Source organism: Hetaerina americana, unplaced genomic scaffold, assembly GCF_022747635.1.
Source record: "Hetaerina americana unplaced genomic scaffold, ioHetAmer1.1.p SCAF_4, whole genome shotgun sequence".
NCBI lineage: Eukaryota > Metazoa > Arthropoda > Insecta > Odonata > Calopterygidae > Hetaerina > Hetaerina americana.
The window spans coordinates 54540167-54563610 of NW_027286985.1; the positions used below are offsets into that span (position 1 = coordinate 54540167).

At 36.0% G+C, this 23444-nt stretch overlaps 2 protein-coding genes across 2 annotated transcripts in view; both read right to left on the reverse strand.

The window, feature by feature from the left end:
- Smg6 (Smg6 nonsense mediated mRNA decay factor) overlaps positions 1–15966 on the reverse strand; it is a 174360-nt gene extending 158394 nt beyond the window's left edge. The window contains exons 1-6 of the mRNA XM_071590282.1: positions 15915–15966; positions 13623–15468; positions 8707–8959; positions 4733–4947; positions 1725–2273; positions 1113–1643 (exon numbers count right to left, since the gene is read on the reverse strand). Coding sequence (XP_071446383.1) covers positions 1113–1643; positions 1725–2273; positions 4733–4947; positions 8707–8959; positions 13623–15468; positions 15915–15966 — 3446 coding nt within the window. The remainder of the gene's footprint in view (positions 1–1112; positions 1644–1724; positions 2274–4732; positions 4948–8706; positions 8960–13622; positions 15469–15914) is intronic.
- Positions 15967–16548: 582 nt separating this feature from the next.
- LOC139692326 (gametogenetin-binding protein 2-like) overlaps positions 16549–23444 on the reverse strand; it is a 35355-nt gene continuing 28459 nt past the window's right edge. Inside the window, exons 10-11 of the mRNA XM_071590446.1 lie at positions 17558–17661; positions 16549–17396 (exon numbers count right to left, since the gene is read on the reverse strand). Coding sequence (XP_071446547.1) covers positions 17157–17396; positions 17558–17661 — 344 coding nt within the window. The 3' untranslated portion in view covers positions 16549–17156. The remainder of the gene's footprint in view (positions 17397–17557; positions 17662–23444) is intronic.

Consider the following 23444-nt stretch of genomic DNA (forward strand, 5'->3'; position numbering starts at 1 on the left):
CGAATGTATCAGCTTTACTGATGGATATGGATGTAGCGATAGACAGAAAACAAAATGCCATAGAGACGCTGGCAGACCTATATGACAAATGTAAGGAACAAGAATGTTAACAGGCAAGAAAAAAAACTACAACTATGATATGGTGTTGGGCATGGTTAAATTGGAAGAAAATATGAGGAAATCAAGAGAATGGCTCAGGATACACAGACATGGAGGTCAACCATGGAAGAACCTAGCACGCGGCAGAATAATCCAAGATCACAATGATGGTAACACAAACTTTTGCCCACAAAAAACATGTGAATAACAGAGGGAAGACATAGAAAAATTATTTTTATCATACTTTACGATATAGCAGGTGGTGGTGGTACCCTAGTGGGTAAGACATCATGCTACCAACCAGAGGGCCCAAGTCCAATTTCAGGGGGCAATGTCTCAAAATTAGCAATTTATCTTTGATTCTTAGAAAACATCCTAACGGAAAACTATTTCATCAGCTTAACAAGACTTCAAACAAGAATACCCTGAGAGCACAGCAAATTTGCCAGGACCTCTATGGGTCTTATGTAAGGTCAACTTGTACATGAGGGTAGGCAAATCAAATTTTTTTTATTTTTACATTTTCAAGTTCTTGTGCAGCAATTGTATTATAACCATAATAGAAAGTTTAATCAATCATAAGACATAACATCTTTTGAATTATTATCTTGCAGATGTTTATAATCACTAATCTTGGTGAAAAAATTTGTAATTATGAGCCAAACTCTTCTGCACTAGATATTACACAACAATAAGTAAATTATTTCTTTTTTCTGCATAGGAATTTGCTTTTCAAGAAAGTCTGCAAGTATGCAATCAGGTTTTGCATTGTCATTCCATGAGTCTTTGAGTCATCCAATTTGTTAAAATCCAGATTGATTCACTCTACAATAGATATTAACAATGCATTGCACACCTCTTTTCCACATTAAATCAGACAACATAAAATCAAATCTTTAATGAAATTGTTTTAGGGGGACCTTTGCAGCTGCACACAACAGTTATAAAAAATACAGTACACATTTTAATGCAAGCATAAAATTTCACATGACCAAGGGAGCTTGTCAACTTACCTATCAGAATAGCTGTCGTACCAACTAGGCCGGTCTGGTGCATGCTGGTCCATTGGAGTACCCACATAATCACCGGAAAAACCCATCCCAGCAGGGTTAACCATCCCCATTGGAGAAGGGATTGAGGCTATTTGAGCATTACGCATTGCAGGATGGAGTCCCATTGGCCCTCCTCCTACTCTGCCAGCACCACTCGTAACCAAGATGGGATGCCCTGGGTCGTTGGGATCATATAGCACCCTCGGTGGACCATACATCCTTGAGTCATTCATGCCATGGGGTTCTTGGTGCATTGGAGGCCGAGTGGGCATGTGGTGTGAGTGTCGAGATGGGTAGTGGATGTTGGGAGGCCACGAGGTTGGGGAGGGAGATGTTGATGGAGGTGGGAGGATGAGGATGCCACCACGTTGCTGCTGTTGCTGCATGTGGCTGCCCTCCCAACCCTCTTCCCTCAAACGAGATCCCCCCTCACTCAACTCGCTCCCAGCCCTCTCCCGCTCCCTCTCCAGCTCCCTCTCCACCTCCCTTGGCCTATCCTTCTCCCTCTCCTTCTCATTGTTCCTTCCCCTCTCCATCCGTCCCCTCTCTCCCTTGTCCTTCAGTGAACCGGACCGCTCAACCTCCCTCCTGTCAAGAATCTCCCTCCTGTCGACATTGTCCCTCCTATCAGCAATGTCTCTTCGATCCACATCCCTCCGGTCCATATCCTTCCGGTCCATATCTCTCCGGTCCATCTCCCTTCGATCCATGTCTCTCCGGTCCATATCCCTTCTGTCAATGTCCCTTCGGTCCATATCTCTCCGATCTATCTCCCTCCGATCCACATCCCTTCTCTCAACATCCCTCCAGTTTTTCTCCAGCTCTCTTCCCCCCCTCTCCTTCATCCGTTCCCTCTCCTTCTCCCTTGCCTTGGCCCTTGCCTTCTCTCTCTCTCGATTTCTCTCCTTATCTCTTGTTCTCTCCCGCTCTCTCTCCCGCTCCCTCTCCCGCTCCCTCTCCCGCTCCCTCTCCCGCTCCCTCTCCCGATCTCTCTCTCTCTCCCTTTCCCTGTCCTTGGACTTTGTTCTCATTCCCTTGTCCCTATCTTGGTCCCTTCGCCCTTGATCTCTACTCAAACTGCGATGTGCATGTTCTCCGTCATCACCTCTCCCATCGCCTTTCCTGGAAAAATAAGAAGACATTTCTTGACTTTCACTCAAAATAGCCTTTAACCTTTAGAATAACTTGAGGGCCTCCTTAATTCAGGATGTCCTAGTTACGGAATAATGAATACCCTACAAAATAATGAATACCCTGAGTATATACAGAACATACGTATTTTTTCTCAAAAAATTCCAGGGAAGATGTCATACTTACATGGCAACATATTTCCCTTAACATTCTAACTTAGCAGACTCCTGGAAATAGAGTCACTGCTGACTAGAAGTTGCTATAGTATGGTGAAATGTGCATTTCATTTCTATAACTAATTGTTGAAACACTTTGGAAACAATAACCCAATGGTAACTTTTTTGGGATCAAACATCCTATACTCACAAAATATCACTGTTTTTCATGATTTCCCAAAATCCAGGTTTCCTATGTTCTTTAGGAGTGCACCTTTTCAACAATGACTCATTATCCGCTAATTTAATATACACAACTCCAACTATATTGATTATTAATCACATCTCATTAGATCCAATATTTGCAATAAATATGCTGAATGGCTTAAGAAAAAATAAATAGATTACACAACCCCAAAAATTATTAGATATAGTGTGTAATTCTGATAAATTGAGTACAGCATATAATGCACTTGAATAAAGAGTAAGTAATGCCCAAGGTGCAATATTTGTTTATAATTAATAAGTACTGTAAAATCTCAATCATCTATGCTAATGGATGCATGGCAAAACAAATGACTGGTAAAGGGACTGGGACCAAATTTTTCGCACAAAATTGAATATACTGTACCTTACGATATACCTGTGGCCTCAAATATTCCACAATATTTGATTCATTAATCATTCAAAACCATACCATGGATTTTGTCAATCATTTTGGAGGAAGTGACTTCTACTGGACATCCCAAACAATGTTCACCTTTTTCAGATTTATGGCCACTTTTCAACTCATTTTCACAAATATAAACAGTTGCAAACACAGGAGTGAATGAGTCATGTACTACATCCAGCTTGGCTTTGACCTCTTTTGGTGTTAAGACATTTAAGGAGAAGTGTTTAATCACTTTTTTTCCATTTTTCTATATAAACACAAGTTTGTTGCTTCAATGAACTATGAAATTGAAACCACAAGATGGATATAGCTGAAACTTCAACAGCACTATAGTTGGAAATGTGGCTTACTAAGAGCAAACCTTACCTGACATTACTACAGCAATCTATTGGATTTTATAAGGAATTACTGAATGACCCTCATATTTACAAAGGATAACAATAAATAATTTTAAATTCTTTGCCTTAATATATTACATTCTCAACAAATTCCAAGACATTGCATATAAACTCTACACAAGATAATGTTATGCTACTGGCATCAAAATACTGCAGTCATCAAGATTGATAACAAAGAATTATCAATACTATTACAATTGACAAAACATGCTATAAAAATTGTGAAGTCAATAAAGTGCTAAATAACTCATTAATAGTTAATACCCTTGCGGCTATCATGTAAAAATACTCACAAAAATGGTAACACCAATATGAAAGTCATGGGAATTAGCTAATATGTTATTGAAGGAAACAGTTTCTGGCGCCACTTGGTGGAAATTCTTCATATTGAAATTAAATTTAAAATACTTCGCCTTTCCACACAAAAAAACTCTTATTACGACCTAGGTTTTGTTATGGTATAACATCATCAGGTTGACCTGATGATGTTATACCATAACGAAACCTAAGTTGTAATAAAAGTTTTTTATGTGGAAAGGTGAAGTATTTTAAATTTAATTTCAATAATATGTTATTGTTACATAATTAATATTAATAATGACAAATTGAACTACCAAGAGATTTTTTAGGGACTGTAGGGCCTCATTACATTAATATTCTCCTGTTCTGTAACTATTAAAATCCTAACATATTACATACTCTTACACACTATTTGCCAAATGAAATAAAGCAAAAATGAGTCAAATGCAGGAAGTCTACGGCCAAAATGCAGTTACTAGGAGAAGTTACTGAAAGCTGAGGTCATTTGTGCCTTTACAAAATAAAAATCCCATCCTAAAAACAGCATACTTCACTCAAAGAGCTCTCAAGAGAGTACCTCAAATACGAATTAGAACACCTCTGAAAAATCTCCATGGTTCAAACCTGGACCCATGGGATGGAAAGCCATTACACAAGCCACGGCACCAATCAGATTCCCTAATTTTTAACCATCCCAGACAGATTTCCACCAGATGAATTAATTCCATTGAAATCAAAACTAACCTCAGTTGGATACTAGGGCAGAGTTACAGGTGAGTCAATCCATAGATATTATTGGTCAATTGCCATGAAAAAATTATTAGTTTATTTAACATAATTTCTTCCGTTACATTTAGTATTTTATCTCAATCTAGCCTCTATGCAGCTTAAGCATAGCCAGAGAAAGAGAGAAAAATTATATACCTTTTCCTGCGTCTTCTGCTCTTGTTCTTGCGCCCTTCTTCTGGTCTATCTCCAGCTCCCCTATCACTGATATGCCTACTCTGCACACCACTGCCACTAATACCAGTTCTCTTGTCTCTTGGAAGGGAAGCCATGCCTGAGTCACTTGTAACATCATTAGTACGATCATCTTCATCTTCCCTTACATCATCATCATCTGGATCAACTGTCCAGTCCTGTAGAAAGAAATCCAGACAGAATTAACTCCTCAATTAAAGAATTCGTAGAGGTAAAAGATTTTGACATTCTTAGTCCAGGCTTGGACAGGAAATTTAAAACTCCTTAAGCCTATGCAAATAACATGTTTTTAATTTCCGTTCCAGACACTTGTAAATAAGAAGGGTTTGGTAGTAAATCACTTCTTTGATGTTTTACTTTTCAGAGTGCTTGTTTCTTGGGGATTCTTATCACATCCCCACGTGAAAATGCTTAATTACTGCTTGAAATTCTGATGCCCTCCTCATGTAAAAAGTAAGTGATTGCAAAAATACTCATTACTCCTTATAGCACTCTATATGAGATAGGAACAAGAGAAATATTTGAGGCAAGTACTTGTATTACAGATAGAGCCCTTCAGTTAGGCAATGATTGCGTGACATTTATCAGCATTAACTGACGTCATGCACAGAAAGATAGTTCTGTGAGAGTGGGCATTGCGTTATTTACATATTTTCCTAAACAAGTCAACCTGTAATTAAGTGAAGCCAAATATGACAGGAGAAAATAAAAATTCTTGTTGAGTTAGACATGAAACACGCATTGTTTGAGGAATTGGGGTAATATTAGGATTCATCAACCACAAAAATACCATAGCTTTTGCAATAATTTTTCTATTCTACATTCAATAAAAAAAGATCATGCTTTTGATCGGATATCTTCCCAAAAATGCTACATCCTTTCTCCATAATAGGACCCATTTTGAACAATGAACTTCTTGACAGTTGTGGATATGAATTTTGATACAAAATTCGGTAAGTGGGATGAAAAACAAAAATGCAGAGAATGTAGGATACATTTATACATTACCGTAATTTTTTCATAAATTTTGCAACTTAAAAATTCATACCTTACTAAAACAATTTATTGCTTAAATTCTGATTTCCTAAATCAATAAAAATTTAGTCAATTGACATGTAAAACACAAGGAACAAAAGTTGGATTCTGATATGCACAACCATTTGGTTACAAAGACAGCAATTTGCCGTCCGCTCAAAATTGGCCCTAGCTTACAAAGAAGGCTATTCCCTCGGTTCGTGCATTATTTTTTTCCAACTTTCTTTGATAAATAAAATATATGTCAGATAAATTCATAATTTGTTCTTTTTTGCTTTTATGTTCTCTTAATACATATTCCGATGTTGTTATTATATCTTCTTCTGATTAGATAAAGTATTGTTGAGGGAGCAATTCACAGCCAACAAAAGATAAAGGAAGCAATATTTCACTTTGTACATATACCATCTGCTGATGGTAAATGAAAGATCCTAGATGACTTCATCATTAGTGAACTCACTACCATGCAAAAGATAATACAGTCTTTTCTGCTGCCACACAAAAATTACCTTTCATTTTTTCCTATACATTGCTATACCAACAAATCAGATAGAAGTACTGAATGAAGAGGTGGCCTTCTGATAATACACATTAGTTTGCAGCTAGTATTCCTGCCACCACAGAGAGAGACTCTCGCACCACAAAATTTTTACACAGATGATGATGTGGAAAGTTTCTATTTGATAGTGACATCAGTTTTAATAATACCAGTGAAGAAAATGACACCAATAATTCTGATTGTTCAGAAACTGTGAGTTGTAAGTACAGTGCAGAATTATCCGGTGAAAATGAAGGCAGTATTTGTCCAGCAGATCCAAAAAAGGCCTAACCTTAGGAGTAAAACTTACGATTAGTTCATTAAGACTTTGCAATTATATTACATTGTCATATAGTTTCCAACAATAAGAATTCAAGTCAAGTGAAATTTTAAAAATTAAAAAAAAAAACCATTGAAAGAAGCAATTAAAGTTTGGAATAAAATGGCAATGACAGTAAAAACTTTTTTTTCAGAATTTTACCAGAAACATTACGAGGTGGTCCCAAAAGTACCCGGCCTGACATAGAGATAGCAGTAGTTGTTTTAAAATTATCACTGTATTAGAAAGTACCCCATGTATTAATCATATGTTTCAAGTCTGAAATTGATACGTTGTTTAGTATTTGTTTGGCAGCCATCAATGGTGAACGTTTTCCGAGAATTTGTGAAAATGGAGGAAATTGGACATCATTAAATGATACAATACTTTTATTTGAAAGGACTCAGTCCAACCAATATAAAAGCTGAACTGGATTCAACTCTGAGTGAGTCTGCTCCTTCTTTACAACAGTAAAATATTGGGTGGTCGAGTTTAAATGAGGCCGTATGAGCTGTAAAGATGAGCATCTCATTGGTCAACAAAATGAGATGACGACTCCAGAAACAGTGAATAAAATCCACAATGTGATACTGGATGATTGTCGACTGAAAGTACAAGAGCTAGCAGACATAGTAGGCATTTCAAAAAGTGCGAAACATTGCATATCAACTGAAAATTTGGACATGAGAAAGCTGTGTGCAAGATGGGTGCTGTGTTTGCTCAGACTCGAGCAAAACCAGTATCGTGAAGATGTTTAGCAAAGTTTCACAGCAACAAAGCAGAATTTTTGCACCGCTTCATATCCATGGATGAAACATGGGTCCATTACTTCACACCCATGACAAGAGAACAATCAAAACAATGGATTAAAAAGGGAGAACTGCCTCCAAAGAAGGCGAAGACCATTTCATCTGCAGGCAAGGTCATGGCATTGGGTTTTGGGATGCGCGCGGGATAATTTTCATTGACCATCTTGAAAAAGGAAAAACTATCAATGGCCAGTATTATGCAAACTAATTGCAACATTTGAGTGAAGAAATCAAGCAAAAGTGGCCACATTTGCTTAGAAGAAAGTATTATTTCATCAGGACAATGCACCAGCTCACAAATCCGTTATTGCAATGACCAAAATTCATGAATTAATTGCTACCTCATGCACCGTATTTGCATTTTTCAACCAAGAAGTGATGTCTGCAGTTAATGGCTATTTGAGGAGCAAGACAGTTCTTATTATTATAATATATAATATATTATAATATATAATATATTATAATATATAATATATTATAATAAGGGCATCAAATTTATTGAACATTGCTGGGATAAATGTATAAAGCTGAAAGGAGATTATGCTGAAAAATAAATACATATTTCTCCAAAAATTTTGGGTTTTCTTTGCTGGGTTGGGTGCTTTTGGGATTACCCTCGTATACATTATCTTCAGAATCCTTCAGTGCATATCAATACAATTTTCAAGAAAAAAAGATGATAAGGTTATAAAGTAGATATAAAAAAGAATACAATAAAAAATTAAAATAATAGTAACATTATGAGCACTTTTTTCAATTTGCAAATTTTTTATAATTGTTAATAGTACTCTTCAATAAAAAAATAGGGACTAAAAACATCAACTTAAAATTGGCAATATATTACCAAGAAAAAAATTTTCAATTAAATAAATAATAAACTTTGCCATTTAAAGCATATTTATCAACAGAATATTTTCTCAAAATAAATGTTATTTCTGAGGAAGTAACTCACAATAAAAATGGTAAGCCAATGAGTTAATAATGATCTTTGGTAATTCATTAATTGTTGACATTTTTTCATTACCACTTTTAAAAGTGAATTCTCGAAATTAAGAGTAAATAAATTTGACTACTATTCTATATTTTATTTAATCATGAATAATGATCACAGGGCATTTGTATTCAAAATTAGAATTTAATAATTACTGTTATATTCCCATCAATGAGATATTGAACAATATTAGGTCAAATTAAGGGTCAAAGAACTTGAACTGACCATGTGCGTAGCGGGTTTTGGGGTTGCTGGAGGCATGGGAGGTTCTTTACTCCTCCAGTCCCTATTGTGCTGTTCAGAGGAAGGAGCCGTAGTGGCTGGAGTTGGACTGAAGGGACGTTCTTTCTGTGGAGGAGGCCCAAGGCTTCTTGGTTGGGGGTCAAGTTCCATTAGTTTTGGTCTAATTGGCTCCACATAAGCATTTCTCCTGTCATCGGCCCCCATTCCATCCCATGGATTGCTTCCACTCCTCCTCCTAAAAATAGTACACAACACATAACCAATGCATTACTAAAAGATAATTCAACAGCCTTCTTCCAAAAGGTACTTTGACAGTTTTAAAGCTTTCCCTTACTATGAAAATAAGTTATAGAAAAAAATTCCACCACACATGGTGAAATGCAAAGTCAGCAGCAGAATCATTTATTTAAGTCAGATGCATTAAAGACACTGGCAGCTCTGCTTAGTTGTCATCTACACCAACTCAGCAGACAGGACAATGAGCAGCATTAAGGCACTTTATTAATCAATACGTCTACATAAAACGTTAACCTATTTACCAACTAAATGTTTAACCATTCCTTCTGCCCTCACTCATGTTGTCATAGTATTTTAATTAAATTTATTTGTAATCTCAAGCTAAGTAATCTGTGAAATATTCATAAAATACTTACTTCAGTAGCTTCTCCAAACATAATATTATAGCTAAACACCAAATAACTCATATCACCACCTACTATAAGATAGCATATCATAGGAAGGTACAATATTTTATTGTGGGTTGAAATATACACTTCATACCTTTTTAATGCTATTATTAAAAAGATTTAAAAGAGTTAGAAAAAGTAAGTAATGAATTCTATTATGTAATTATTACTTATCTCAGGAAACTAAATCCAAAGTTCCCCAAAGCAATAATGAAATCAACTGTTTTATTGTTCAACCAAGTTGATGACCATAGTCCTCCTTTTTAACGATAACTTTGTTTTCCCCAACCAGAATAAAACAAGAAGATATTGAATGTATTGAGCTATGCAATGTAATCTATAGGATGAGATACAATTGCTATTAATGTGTACATATATTCTTTTGGCACACATATATGAAAATAAATAAAGAGTACGTAAAATTAACTGCTGAGTAATATCTACAAAATTGTTCCTTACAAATATAATTATGCAATTCAAGAAATTGCGGGAGATGCTGCAACAGCAACATTTAATGGAGTCATCTGCTAATATGCATTTCAATGCAACAATTTCAGAGTGTAAAAATCATTCTCCCAGACCGGAATTTGAACCTGGATCCCTCAATGCACCTGGACATCGAGGGATCCAGGTTCGAATTCCGGTCAAGGTGAATGAGTTTTAAACTCTGAAATTGTTGCATACTTTTGCATGTTGGCTTCATGCTGAAAAATATTTGTCTTCCATGTAATATAACTCAAGTGAACATTCATATGATACTATAAACCAGGATGATTTTGATAGGTCATATGCACTCACTTGTGCAACTGAAATAGGGCCAAATACCATGGGTTTAGTGAACTAAAACCATTAAATGATGAGCTTAAAGCAACTGATAAGATTCCACCTTTCAAAATCTATTCCAGAACATTTTTACAGCCCTCCTGATTCTATGCCATCCACTCCACAAATTCTTGGAGAGTGGTTACCATTTCTAGTGTTTGTGTAATCTTTTGGCCTTGTCGATTTTATGTTTCCCTGTTTACTGCGGCTTTTGAACTTTTTCCAATCATGATAAGTCGTATACTATGCAAGAATCACATACTTATAATGTCTAGACAAACATTATCAACAACATTATATTACAATCTTCACCGAGGCCATTCTAGAAATTTTCCACTTAATTATGCACAACCACATTTTTCTGGTCAAAATTTGAGCATATTCATTGCTGGAGACCAGGATAAAACACAGTTACAACTTTGACCTATATTTTTCATAGAAATTCACTTAAGTCTTTCAAGAAAAATTCAGAGTGGGAACACCCAAACCTTGTTTTTTTCCATCTAAAGGGCTCATTTAAATGTATGTACACACGCAAAATATTTCACCAATCGGTCGCAATTACTTGAGGACTTGTTCATGTTACAATACACTGAAGTCAATTGTACACACATCATATTCGCAACATTTCAAAACATCTGAAGAATATGCTCCAACAGTATTTTTGAGTCCTAAAAAATCATAAAGAGAGCAAATGAGATAAATAAGAAACTCAGAGATTATGAGTCTCTATGATTTTATAATTGCTAATAATGACATAGGATGGGCTTTCTGATTTTGGAGAACTTATCATTGTTTTGCAATTTCATCCACCAAAACTAACGTCACTGAATTTTTGTAGGATTAGTTTCAATTCTGACAATTTTTGCAATTAAACTTTAAATCACTCAAAATATAATAAATACTGTTCAGTAAATGCAGATGCTTCGAGCCAGATGGAGCATTGCGGAAGTTGCACTAACTTTTCTCCATAAAGTTCATATCAGCTGCACAGGAAGCAGTATTCTGCTTACACCAGTACTGGGCAGATAAGGCCATGTGGGTATGGATGTACGTGCTGGATTTTACACAGCCTATTAATATCAGTAAAGGCTATACTTCTGTTTGGTATTTCTTCCATTCTGCTCACTTCCATAACTACATATATGCTTCAATAGGCCAAATACATTGATGAAGCTTTAATATTTTTAAGTCATCAAGTAGTAACATAAATATGTTTAATGAGAAAATAAAGTTATGATACACAAACACAGAAACTTGACCAAACAATAATACTTTTAGAGCACTATTTCACCGAATATGAGACATGGCAATGTTTATTTTGGCAACATAGCGTAATTCTATAGGGGCATAACAAAAATAAGAAAATTATTTCATCAAGACCCCAAAATGATTGTTTCTATGAAGGTAGCACCGAATTCAAATTTTTTAGAATATATAAACAAAAAAATTACCATTAATTCATTACAACACAAATATTTTTATCAATGAAAAATTAATTCAATTCTTTTGATATGTTTTGAAAAATATTCATTACCCTACTTTAACTAATATTTATTTTATTGCATGGTAATGCATTTTTTTCCTCACATGAATACTAAAGGCAAACCACACTACTGGTATTTTCTTAATTATTGCATAGTTTAGGTGATCAGAAGTCAGGTAGGTCTCTCCAGGACGTAGCCTTTAAATTATTGTCCCACACTTCAAAAGTCTTGCAACTAGGGTACTGTGAAACAAGCATATTAAAGCAATAAAGGTAAGGCAATCGAGAATTTATAACGTGCAAACTTTGAGAAAATAAAAGTAAGAATCCGAGTGAAAATCTGTGTACACAAGCATATAACGAAAAGAAGACAAATGGCAATATCTTAATTTATTATTCCACAGAGCTATTCATAAATTAGGCAAATTACATGCCATTTTTCTCAAACAGTAAAATTAAGCGTTTAACTATTCATTTTTCACAATTGAAGTTTTTAGTGCTATAATGCATATACTACACAGATTTAAACGTTTCTGAATTTTAAAAAGTAATTAAAATTTGGAAAAGGCAAGAAACAAATTTATAGTGTCATAACTACAATATAGATTGAATGGATCCAAAAATATCGTAGTCCAGCAATTTTCTCATCTTATCAGTGATTCTATAACATACAAATTGCATAGAATTTCCATACAAGCCATTAATGTAATACTTCTATTTTCATTTATAATCATTCATTTTCATTCAATCAATCAATTTTCTATATCACACTGCTGCAAAAATAAATTTCAATCGCTGATTTGAATATTTATATTTGGGTATGAATAACCATGGAAAAAGAGAGAAAAAAAATTGACTGATTCTGCACTTAAATGCTTCCTGGGGGTTGAAGGTAAGGAATCTTAGTCAGTTAAGTAAGGAATTCACTTTTGTGGTCCATTCTCAATTTCAACATTTTTTAGTGAATTTATAAGTGTGGAAATAAATGGTAGTCTCAATTAATCTCTCCAATTGCCAGTTCATGATAATTATTCAATTTGGAAAATGCCTAAGTGTTTTGTCAAAATTCTTTATTTAAAATTGCCTCCCTATTCTCTAATGGTTGTATGGTTTTTCCTGGTCAGAAACCATCACACTGTAGCATTTTCTAATATTATGTTACCCTGCACCCTGTTTTTAATGGAAATCAAATGTAGAATTAACCATTCATTTTCTAAATAGGATTATGTCTAACTAGTTATAATAAATATTCGCTATGATCCCTCAATAGAATAATTCTTGGTTAACTACAGAGTTATGTCTTCTCACATCAATACTTTCTTGGGATCCACCTTCTGACCTCAAATGTCATCACATTGTTGGTCAGAAAGTGTATTTATTCCAACTGTTTTCCTGACTTTTGTGGTTTGAAATTTCATGAAAATAGTATCTATAGGTAAAACATTGAAATATTAGATTGTTAAGTTTCATTTGCATGAATAACAAAACCTTGAACTTAAAAATAGAATACTTCTTGGATTTATGTTCATTTACAGCCGAATTAAGGAAATTATAAAATAGCATTATTCAGAATACAGAGTACATTACCATTACAGAATGTCTCTTCTATCCTCTTTTGAATGTATTCTTTAAAATTATTAATGAATCAATTGGATTTTTCAATATACTGGGTTGTCATGATGAGATGCAAGTAATAAAAAGTAAGGGTTGGGCTACACTATTTCAAAGTTTTATTTCATAAGTAGACACCCTTCTATGAGGACAAAAACAAGAAGTATTATATTGGCACATAGTTAAATAACAATAGTATGGAATTTCGCACCACACACACAATACTATTAAAATTACAGGGGAACCGTTTCTAAGAACTGAAAATGCCCAACTGTTTGGGTAAGATTACCAACCTGTATCTGGAGTGTTCTCCTGAAGGAGTTACTGATCGAGGCGATGGTGGCGAGGTCCTCCAGCTTGTCCTACGTCCGGCAGCTCCCATACTGCCAGCCATTACATCTGCTGGATATCGGCAAACAGTAGAGGACTTTGACTCAGACAATCGATCAGGTGTGAGAGATCTTGAATACCGCGGAGGAACCATAGATAAAGCGCCACCATGCTCACCTCCAACACGTCCGTCACCACCGTCCCTACCTCTTCGACCACGACCCCTGCCACGAGAAGCACTTAAACCACCACTATTGGATGACGAAGTATTTGGAGGTTGCCTCCGACGGGAGTGGCTCCACTGAAATGTAACCGAACTCCCATCCCAGTCTTCACCCCCGGAATCATAATGACGCCTGCCACCACCAGCTTGCCCCTCAGCATCTCCGCCACCACCGCCATCCATGCCCAAAAGCTTTTTCCTTAGCCTTGGCGGAAGCTCTACGGCCGGAGGAGGCCGCCCACGCCCTGACCCTCCACCTCCACTGGGTTGTCCCCCAATACTTCCCACGGATGCTCCACTGCCTCTACGTCCGGAAGGTGGCTTTGCCCTCACCCTCCCTCCATGTGAAGCCGAACTTCGATCGTCTAAATCATCGTCCTTGTCTCGGTAGTCACTTAAGTCCCCTCCAAATGAGAAGCTACCATCTCTTCCACCATTCCTCATTAAATGTGGGGGACTCAGTGGATCCGGAATAGGGCGCAGGTCCACCAAGGATGGAATATGACGCCTTTCCTCCACAGGAGACCTGTTCCTCCGGTCACCGGAAACCTCATCTCCTGGGTGGCCATCTCCGTCTCCTACAATGTTGAAATTTCTACTACGGTTACCAGATGAACGCTTTGATCGCCTACCGTCCCTGGAATGGAGCTCATCGTGACAATTTCCGTGAACCGAAAGACTATCATGATTGATCTTCTCACCGTCTCTACTAACATGATGCTCCTCCGGTCTAATAGCCCCTCCATCGCCAACACATCTTCCACGACTACTAGTTTCATCTCCTCGATGGTCAGAAGCATCGGATCTTCGCCGACCTCTTTCGTTTCTTTTAGATCTTGGAGGTTCTCTAGAATCTCCGGGATGTTTAGGACCGCCGAAATCTCTCCGGGGTGGAATCGGAGAAGGATCACGGGCAATACTGTCTAGAGAAGATGGTTCAAGCTCCGATGCCTCCCCACCGTTAGCTTGGTCGCGACCATCATGCGGTGTTGATACTCTTCCCTTTGGTATGTATCGAGCCTGATCTGGTTTTTTTGCTTTCCTGCGCGCTGTATCTCCATAAGTACTTCCCTCATCATGACTGTTAACATCCGTCGATGGCGTTTGCTCACGGCTTTCACGACCTCCCCTTCCAGGATGGCGACCTAACGACCTTGTACTGAGAGGTGGTCCAAGAGGTATGTCCCCTCGGGATGGGGTACTCTCACGGCTGTCTCCCTGTATTGACCTTGGTCCAGAACCGAATCCACTATAATCTCGTCGACCAATATTTTCTAAATTTGAGTCCATATGCCCTTTTTTACCCTTGGGAGGTTGATAAATGGGCATTGGTGGTTTTCTGACACCACCAGGAGGTTGAGCACAATCGCCAAAATTGCCTTTACCAGAGTTATTTCTTGAATCATCTACTGAGTGTGAATCACTGGAACTTATTTCACTCCTACGACCTCCACCATTTGATTCCTCTGACTTTCTTAAGGGCCCACTACCTGGCACATAAACTCGTTGCCTAAATTTTACATGACGATTGAAGCCAGAGGAATTTTCAAAATCTTGATCTCTTTCCCTCATATCCATTGTTTCATCTAAAATAGTGAAAAATGAATACATATGAGATATGATTCTAACGTACATAGCTGGAAATATGCAAGGAAAGAAAGCACATTATTCGCCTTCATATTTCCAAGCCATCTACTTGTCATGATCGTAGCGTGAAAAATAACCCACACCAAACATTTTGTATACAGACGCTATATAGTCATTTGGCTCAGTTATAAAATTTTAAAAATTACCTTTATTGGAAAATATTATGATTAAAGCCAAATATTTGCAATAAATATCGGGCAAAACATAAAGTTTCTATGTTTCGTTTACACTATGCATATCACAACATTGCCCGTTGAAAAATACATGCACTCCACTCAACCAACCATGGGCTATGTGGTCCTTCTAACAGGGCTAAAATATTTTATATAGGTCAGAGATTGTTTTAAACTTAACTCTAAAGGACTGAATGCCCAATGATCTTTACCTTGATAAGAGTTTATCCAATTTCCATTTCTTCCTCGAATATTGTCCGCCATGACGGTTCACCTGAGTGAAGTTAGCTTATAAACCGTCTTAGGCAACGTTCAGCATTCTACGTATTTGTATTCGACTTTCAGTTTCATTAGATAACAAGTAATTTCACCGGAATAAATCTCAAAACATAAGGTATTGTATTTCAGTGATTGCCTAAACACAAAATAATATGGTTATCAAACAACTGATACGATTATTCTCCATTAAGCATATGTGAACTTCAAAAGTTGGTTCCCCTGGTGCATTATCCATACTGTTTATGCTCAAAACTTGCATGAAGAAAATATTCTATTTACGCTTTCTTCCATGTTTTAATAGATAATATTCTTATATAATATATAAAAGGGTCTAAAAAAATTTAATATCGACGTTGAAAATGCATTTTCGCGAATATTTCTGTAGTTCAATATTTATCGATCACGGAGACATCTATCGTCTTCCATAGGAAATTCAAATTTTTACGTATATGTCTTGCAAACATATATACTAATACGATATCAGATAGTTGTTTTTACCTCAAGTGCAAGTTCATCAATGCGAAATGTACTACTAAATAGTTGTAATGGCTTAAAAAAACATGTTCATATGGTAAACTTATTTATTATCGACAACATTACTTTTTATGTGGTAAAATTTTCAGAATTGACAATCAACATTCATTGCTTAACAATCTCAATACCACCACTCTTGGCAAAGGGTTAGAAAATAACCATTCATGGAATATTTGCAACCATGTTTTTTTTTAAATGAAATACAATACTGGAAAGCAACAGCAGGCACTCTAACCAAATACAAGAGTTAAGGGCAATATTATATGTGAACTGTTTCCCTCTGAAACAAAACACATGGGAATGTATAGGTTAACAAAGGGCTTATGTCTCCTTCATTATTAACACATGTACCTTTATTCATATTTTCAAATCTTTTCACCACAAATGAGCAGCTGTGGTGTTACAACTTTTTTCCTCCTGATTGAAAAAAAAGGATCAGCTAAGTAACTTCAGACTATTTTCCAAGAATTAGGAGATTTACAAAAATGAAAACAAAGAAAAAACAGCACAAATTCAACTTTTGTTGGTACAGAACAGGTTGAGCACCAGATAAAACTAAAAATGAGAATATGAAAACACTTTGAATCACCACTTTTTATTTTTTACCACAAATTCATCACATTATTGTAATTTGCCAAGAATCAGTGATGGCATTGAGTAAGAGATGGCCACTGAGTATGAGGGGATGGGGATAATGGAGTTGGGGAAGGGCCATTGGCAGTGGCTCGTGAAACACACAGTTGAGCAAACCTCTGCTTTAAGGTTTGTCTCAACTCCTGCCTTTGCTGGTCTACATGCCGGATACGAGTCTTGAATTCACGAACTTCTTCAGCAGGAATAAAACTCCCTCCCTCATCCTCTTCTTCAGATGAAAACGATTCCTGCAGAAAAAAATATGTATATACATACAACTGCCAAAATAGTTTTATTTCACGTGATGACACATTGTTACTAATTTAAGATTGATTCAGTGAACTGTATACTAGGTGCACATGTCTGATAAAACCATTATATTTCACATAAATTATAAAAGGGAACATACCTCCAACATTTGTTGTAATGTGAGACCACCAAACTTTCCCAGTGGCCAGGAAACAGGATCACTTCGAACCTCTTCATTAATGACTTCTCCTGGGTTGCATTCACCTATTTGATAAGAATTTGCATGACATTATACTAAGCCAGTTCATGAACCTTTAATAAAGAGCCAATCTTAATTTTTGAAAATCGCAGGGCAAAATTAAACATCAGGTCATCATAACAAAACCTTAAAATTATTCCATCAACAATGTTAATAAATTCTTAAAAACAATTATAACTAGGTATGTGTCGAATTTTACATCGGTAAAACCAGTTCTTGAAAACAAGGTTGATAAGTTTTAAAAGTAAATTGATTTGGTATTTTAACTAAACATTTAAAAATATGTTGAACTATTTTCTCGACATATTCTTCACAGCCAGAAGGACCCTTAGCCATGTGATCATCTATCCTCCCATATTTCACAAATATATCGCCATGGTACACAAAATCATTCACTTTTTCAATTATTTCATCATTTAACTTCACAATACAATTACTCTTCCCTTTTCTTTATCAAAAACAACTACTTTCAATTGATGCACCAAACTTCTATTCCCTCTGTCATCTACCCATGGCTCCTGCTAAATCTTGTGGGCTCTCAGCCAACAACACTGCATCTTTGGCATACAGAAGAACAGATAATTCTCCCCCCTTCCTTAATTCTGCACATCACAAATTTATCTTTTAACTAACTCAATGAACAGACACAGTGAAATTCCACACCCTGGTTTCACGTCATCATCTATTTCAAGCCAGTCACTCAAGACTACATTCCCTTATACAATTGCCTCACTAATTTCATAAATAGCTTTTTTTTTAATAATACTCATTGCTGGCCCCAGATGCGGAGGGTTAACACCCTCACCCACCAATCCAGAGGATGCAAGTTTGAGTCCCACCTAGGTGTTTGTGATTCTCTTTATTGTAATGCAGAATGGTTAGGCGGAAGAAGAGACTATCGAGCCTCAACCTTACCGCAATAAAGTCATAATATAAATAAATTCTCTCCATATTCCCTCAAAATCACCCACAATCCTCCTTGATCCATCTTGTCACACTTTCTCCAAGTCAAAAATGCTGAGCAGACTTTCTTTAAATGCATCCATATTTTTTAAAAATATTTGCTGAAGAGTAAAAAGATTATCCATATTTCCCCTGCCTGCCATATAACCACAATGCACCCTCACAAATTTGTCCAATCCTATCTGGCACAGAAGCTTGGTTGCTGAGGTAAGTGAATGTCTACACTACATTCTTTCGAGATACAGGTGCAGAGGAAGATGGAAAAATAAAAAGGACAGACAGGAAAACTGTGTTTGCATGAGTATTGGATGAAGGGATTTTTGCATGAGTGTGTGCGCTGCTGTGGGTGTAATTTTCCGTGTTGTTTTTTTGCATGTGGTATTTTTCCTTTTTAAGGTTGGTGACCTAACACCCCCCTTGCGGCGGCTTGCGGGGTATTATGTAGATGTAGATGAAAACAAAGAAGTTCTATCCATGGCGGGAAAGAGAAAACAATGTTGGGAGAAATTCAAAGAAGGTAGGATAAATGGAAGCCAAGTAGATAAGAGTGGCAATGGACTGTTGAAGATTATGGTAGAATGAAGAATGTTGGGTAAATGTGGTACTGGCAGGAAAAGAATAGGTTTTAACACAAACCTAAAATGACCAGTAGAATAATAGTTATCATTACTATCATTGTTATTATTATCAATCATACTAAACAAAAAGGGGTTGAACTACTGGCTGTAAGTTGGGAAGATGCCAATTCAATTGCCAATATTGATTTTTTGAGGAACTCTATACCAATATTTCAGTCAACTAGGTAACCATCAACAGGAGTGAAGGTTTGACAGTGAAGACAGCAGTAACAAAGTACTGCCCATGATTAAGTGCTTCCCACAAACCACTTAACCACAGGCAGTACTTTGTTAGTATTGTCTGCACTGTTTTGTTAGTACTGCTAAACTCTCACTACTGCTGATTGTTGGCTGAAATATTGGTATTAAGTTCCAGAAAAAACCAATATAGGCTATAAAACCGGCACCTTAAAAAATCTACTGTACTATTTTAATCAATACTTCACTGCATACTTTACCCAGCATATTTAGAAAATCAAAAGTTCTCAAAGTCCTACACTCTTAAATCATGCTCTCCTTCCTTTTTTAGCAAATGTACTATCACCATTTTTCCAATGATTTATTCATTTATTAGAACGAGAGTTTGCAATCTTTGGATTTACTCTAAAATGCACATTGAACCCAGGCATTAACTTATTCTTTATCACATTCATTCCTTAACTCTCTACCTTTGCTTTGCCATTTTTAACAGCATCCAAAATATTTTTTTATAATTTCCTTCAAAGTCATTTCGCATTTCTTCAACATCTGCTATTTGTACCCTTTCCATACTTTCAATACTAACAATATTTCTGTATTCACTCTTTTCCCCTTTGTAAATATCATATTCTATTCATTGAATAGAAAACAGAATGTTTCTCAGTCGTTAAAATTGTCCTCTTTCTTTGCACTCCCATAATGTTTCCCTTCTAAGCTATGCATCAACTTTTATTCCCCTAACCGCATCTTTTCTACATAATTCTTCAGGACACTCAACAATCATTCCTTTAAAACTTTCTAAATATAACACTAATACTTCCATTTTTAATATTTATTTATCCCTTTTAATCTGATTTGAATTCAGGTTATCCTCAAGCATGTCATTATACTGCATTCTTGTATTTTTGTTGGGAAGCTTTCTTATACTTGCTTTTGCACTCTTATGTCCCCTACCACACACTTTCTCCTTAGTTCTACTTTGGGAACGATCAATCCGGCAAATAAGTTCCACATTTGGCAGCTCTCATTATCCCCTTGTCTTTCACTAACTCTTTCATCATATATGCGCAACAAAAGCAATAACATTTTTATAACCTTCCCAATATTATGTACGCCAAAGCATAGATTTATGCTTAAACTATCCATTCATGACAATGTAACATTTTCCATGCTCACACTCAAGTTTCCTCCATCAACATTTGCTCAGGGTCCAAACCAAATGGCCCAACTACTTTTCAGAGGCATCTCTTCTAAAGCAAACCCAACCACTCATAAATCAAAAAGTAATTATCCTTTTACCAGGATCACACTCCTTTAAGATCTCTCTCGACTTTCTCCAGGACTCATCCCACAAATTAAGAAACTCAATTTCCACTAGAATAAAACAAGCTACACTCATAACTCTTTTAGTACCATCAGTTATATACAGCAAAGTGGAAAACACTAATTTGCTTTTCCTTACATGCACCCAGCCCTATATTTCATAATCTAACCCACACCCTGATGTATACCATCATTAGCTCATGAGCCTAATGTTACACCATTTATTTAAACCACACTACACCCTTTGAGCTAAGTTTCACATGGACAAAAGAAATTCATTTTCCTTTCCATCATTTCATTCACCATTTTCATCCACCCCTGTTCATTGCCATGTACAGCTTTTCAATTCTTAGTGCCAACAGCTCAGCCCTTAAATTCTTCTAACTTTTCATTAATTTTTAAAAACAATGATTTGTAGAGTTTACAAGAGTAACAGTCTTCCCAGAACCCATATCATTTGTAGCATTCTCTGTTAATGGCATCAAACTCTACTGGTGAAATTTCACCAGCAAAATCAATGTCTAGTGCCGCCCTATACTCATAATCAGTATTCTTAATAAGCTAGTATCCTTTATGAAGTAACTACCTTCATAATCAACAAAAATATGCCAGCGCTATATCACTATAATACAAAAACAGTACTATAAAATTTCATTTCTATTGGTAATTATTTTTCAACGTTCTCTGGAAAAAATAACCATAAATATGGAGTCTATATTTCAATGGATGTATGAACTATGATACTTATCTACAACACAAAAATCTACATAGCAATAAGGGTTCTACATTGCCATATGCAGAATCCACATTGTAACTAGTTAAACACAAATAACTATGCATTGAATCTATTCTAAATTCATAATGAGATTTGGAAGATTTTACTTTTGCACCTGATGATTATACAATTAACAATGATTTAAATTTATTAACACAGGAAACAAATAAAATATTTTTGCCCAACAGACACTGAATGCAAGAACTTGGTATGCTTTCACTCTTCAGGAACATGGGAGAAATGAATTGAGAGAATGAATGAAATTCAACTACAGAAATAGAAAGGATTTTTAATTGAATTATTTTAGCGAATGGTTTTTATTTCCCCAGGCTTGTTCACTCGTGCTTAGAAAATACCCAAGGATGAAAACTTTTCCAATGTTTACCATGATATTCACTCCAATGTCATCATTTAAGGTGTGTAACAACATTTTTGCAGACTAAACAAGCTTTTTCACTAGGGCAATTCATATAGCTCGTCTTGAAATTGAAAATATTACCTACAATATAAAACGTCTGGTCACACACCAGAAAAAAACATCAACAATGAAACTAAGAAAATGAAAGTATGATGACTTTCCATACTGGTGACATCATTTTCCTTGACTTTAATTTATACCTGTTCAAAACTATAGAAAAATAATGAAATGCCAAATAGCTAATAAGAATTAGCTCACCTTGGTATATTCACACTCTTCTTGACATCCTCTGATAGTCAATTTGGTCAAATCAGGCATAATGTTGTGGAAGGCAAACATGATTGATAAGTATCAAATAATAATGGACTATTCCCCAAAATACAAGCATATTTTGATATAGCTTATGATGAAATAATGTTGAAACCTAGGTTGAAGTATGTTTAATGAACAGTGGAACAGTCCATTATTATTTGCTAAAAAGCTATCATCCTCTGATAGTGAATATAACTGATTGTAGCACTTTTCTACATGTTAAAATTTATTTTACGACCAGGTTCCAATGTATTACATCATCATCAGGTAATTCACCTGAAGATGATGTAATACATTGAATAATAGTAAGTAGTAAAACAACGAAACCCAGTCATAATAGACATTTTATCAAGTGGAAAAGTGCTTCGATCAGTTATTCATTTTGTTCTACTTCCACCACTTCACACCAGAAGCCAATTAATTTTTCCTCTGATAGCTTTTCACTCACTTTGCTATATTTGATTATTCCAAAACTTTGATCCAGATTGTCTTGATTATTTCTGCGTATATTTTGTCAACTCCTGGTGCCTAGTGTTCTTCAGGTCTTTCATGGGTCTGTCAAATTTGCTTCTCAGTATCTCCAGTATTCTCTTTGTCTTCTTCTATTAAGATTTCTCCTTTCAGCCACCATCAACTGGTATAGGTCCTTGTCAGGCACTTCAATGTATTCCTTTCACCCCTTCCCATTGTTTTCATCTTCTATTAGTATATTTCCATTTGCACCCCAGATGTCATGGAACTTAGTTCTTTCTTTGAATTGTCCCTTAACCAGTTAATAAACATTTTGCAGTTTCTCTTCTTTATATTGCCACTGATTTTCTTACAGCATCTTTTCTTCATGTTGCCATTGATTGTGTGTTGCCACTGATTGTGCAAGAACAGCAGCTTTCTATCCAGTCTTCCTTGGCCATCTTGTACTCTTGTGTGTCTTAGTTCCACAGCTTCTTATGAGGAACTTCTGCAAAACTTCATTTCTTGGGTTCTAGTATTTTCATCTTGCCGCTATGGGTTTTCTCATTTGAGCTGTTATTCATAGCCACTATGATTTCATTGTTTTAATCATGAGTCGCTCATCAGCTACTTTGGTTATTATATTCCTTACTCCCTTTCATTACCCTTCTGGGCAAGTCTCTTTACTTATTTTTCTGCCATGGGCCCAGGTGAACATTTCTTTTGTTTGCT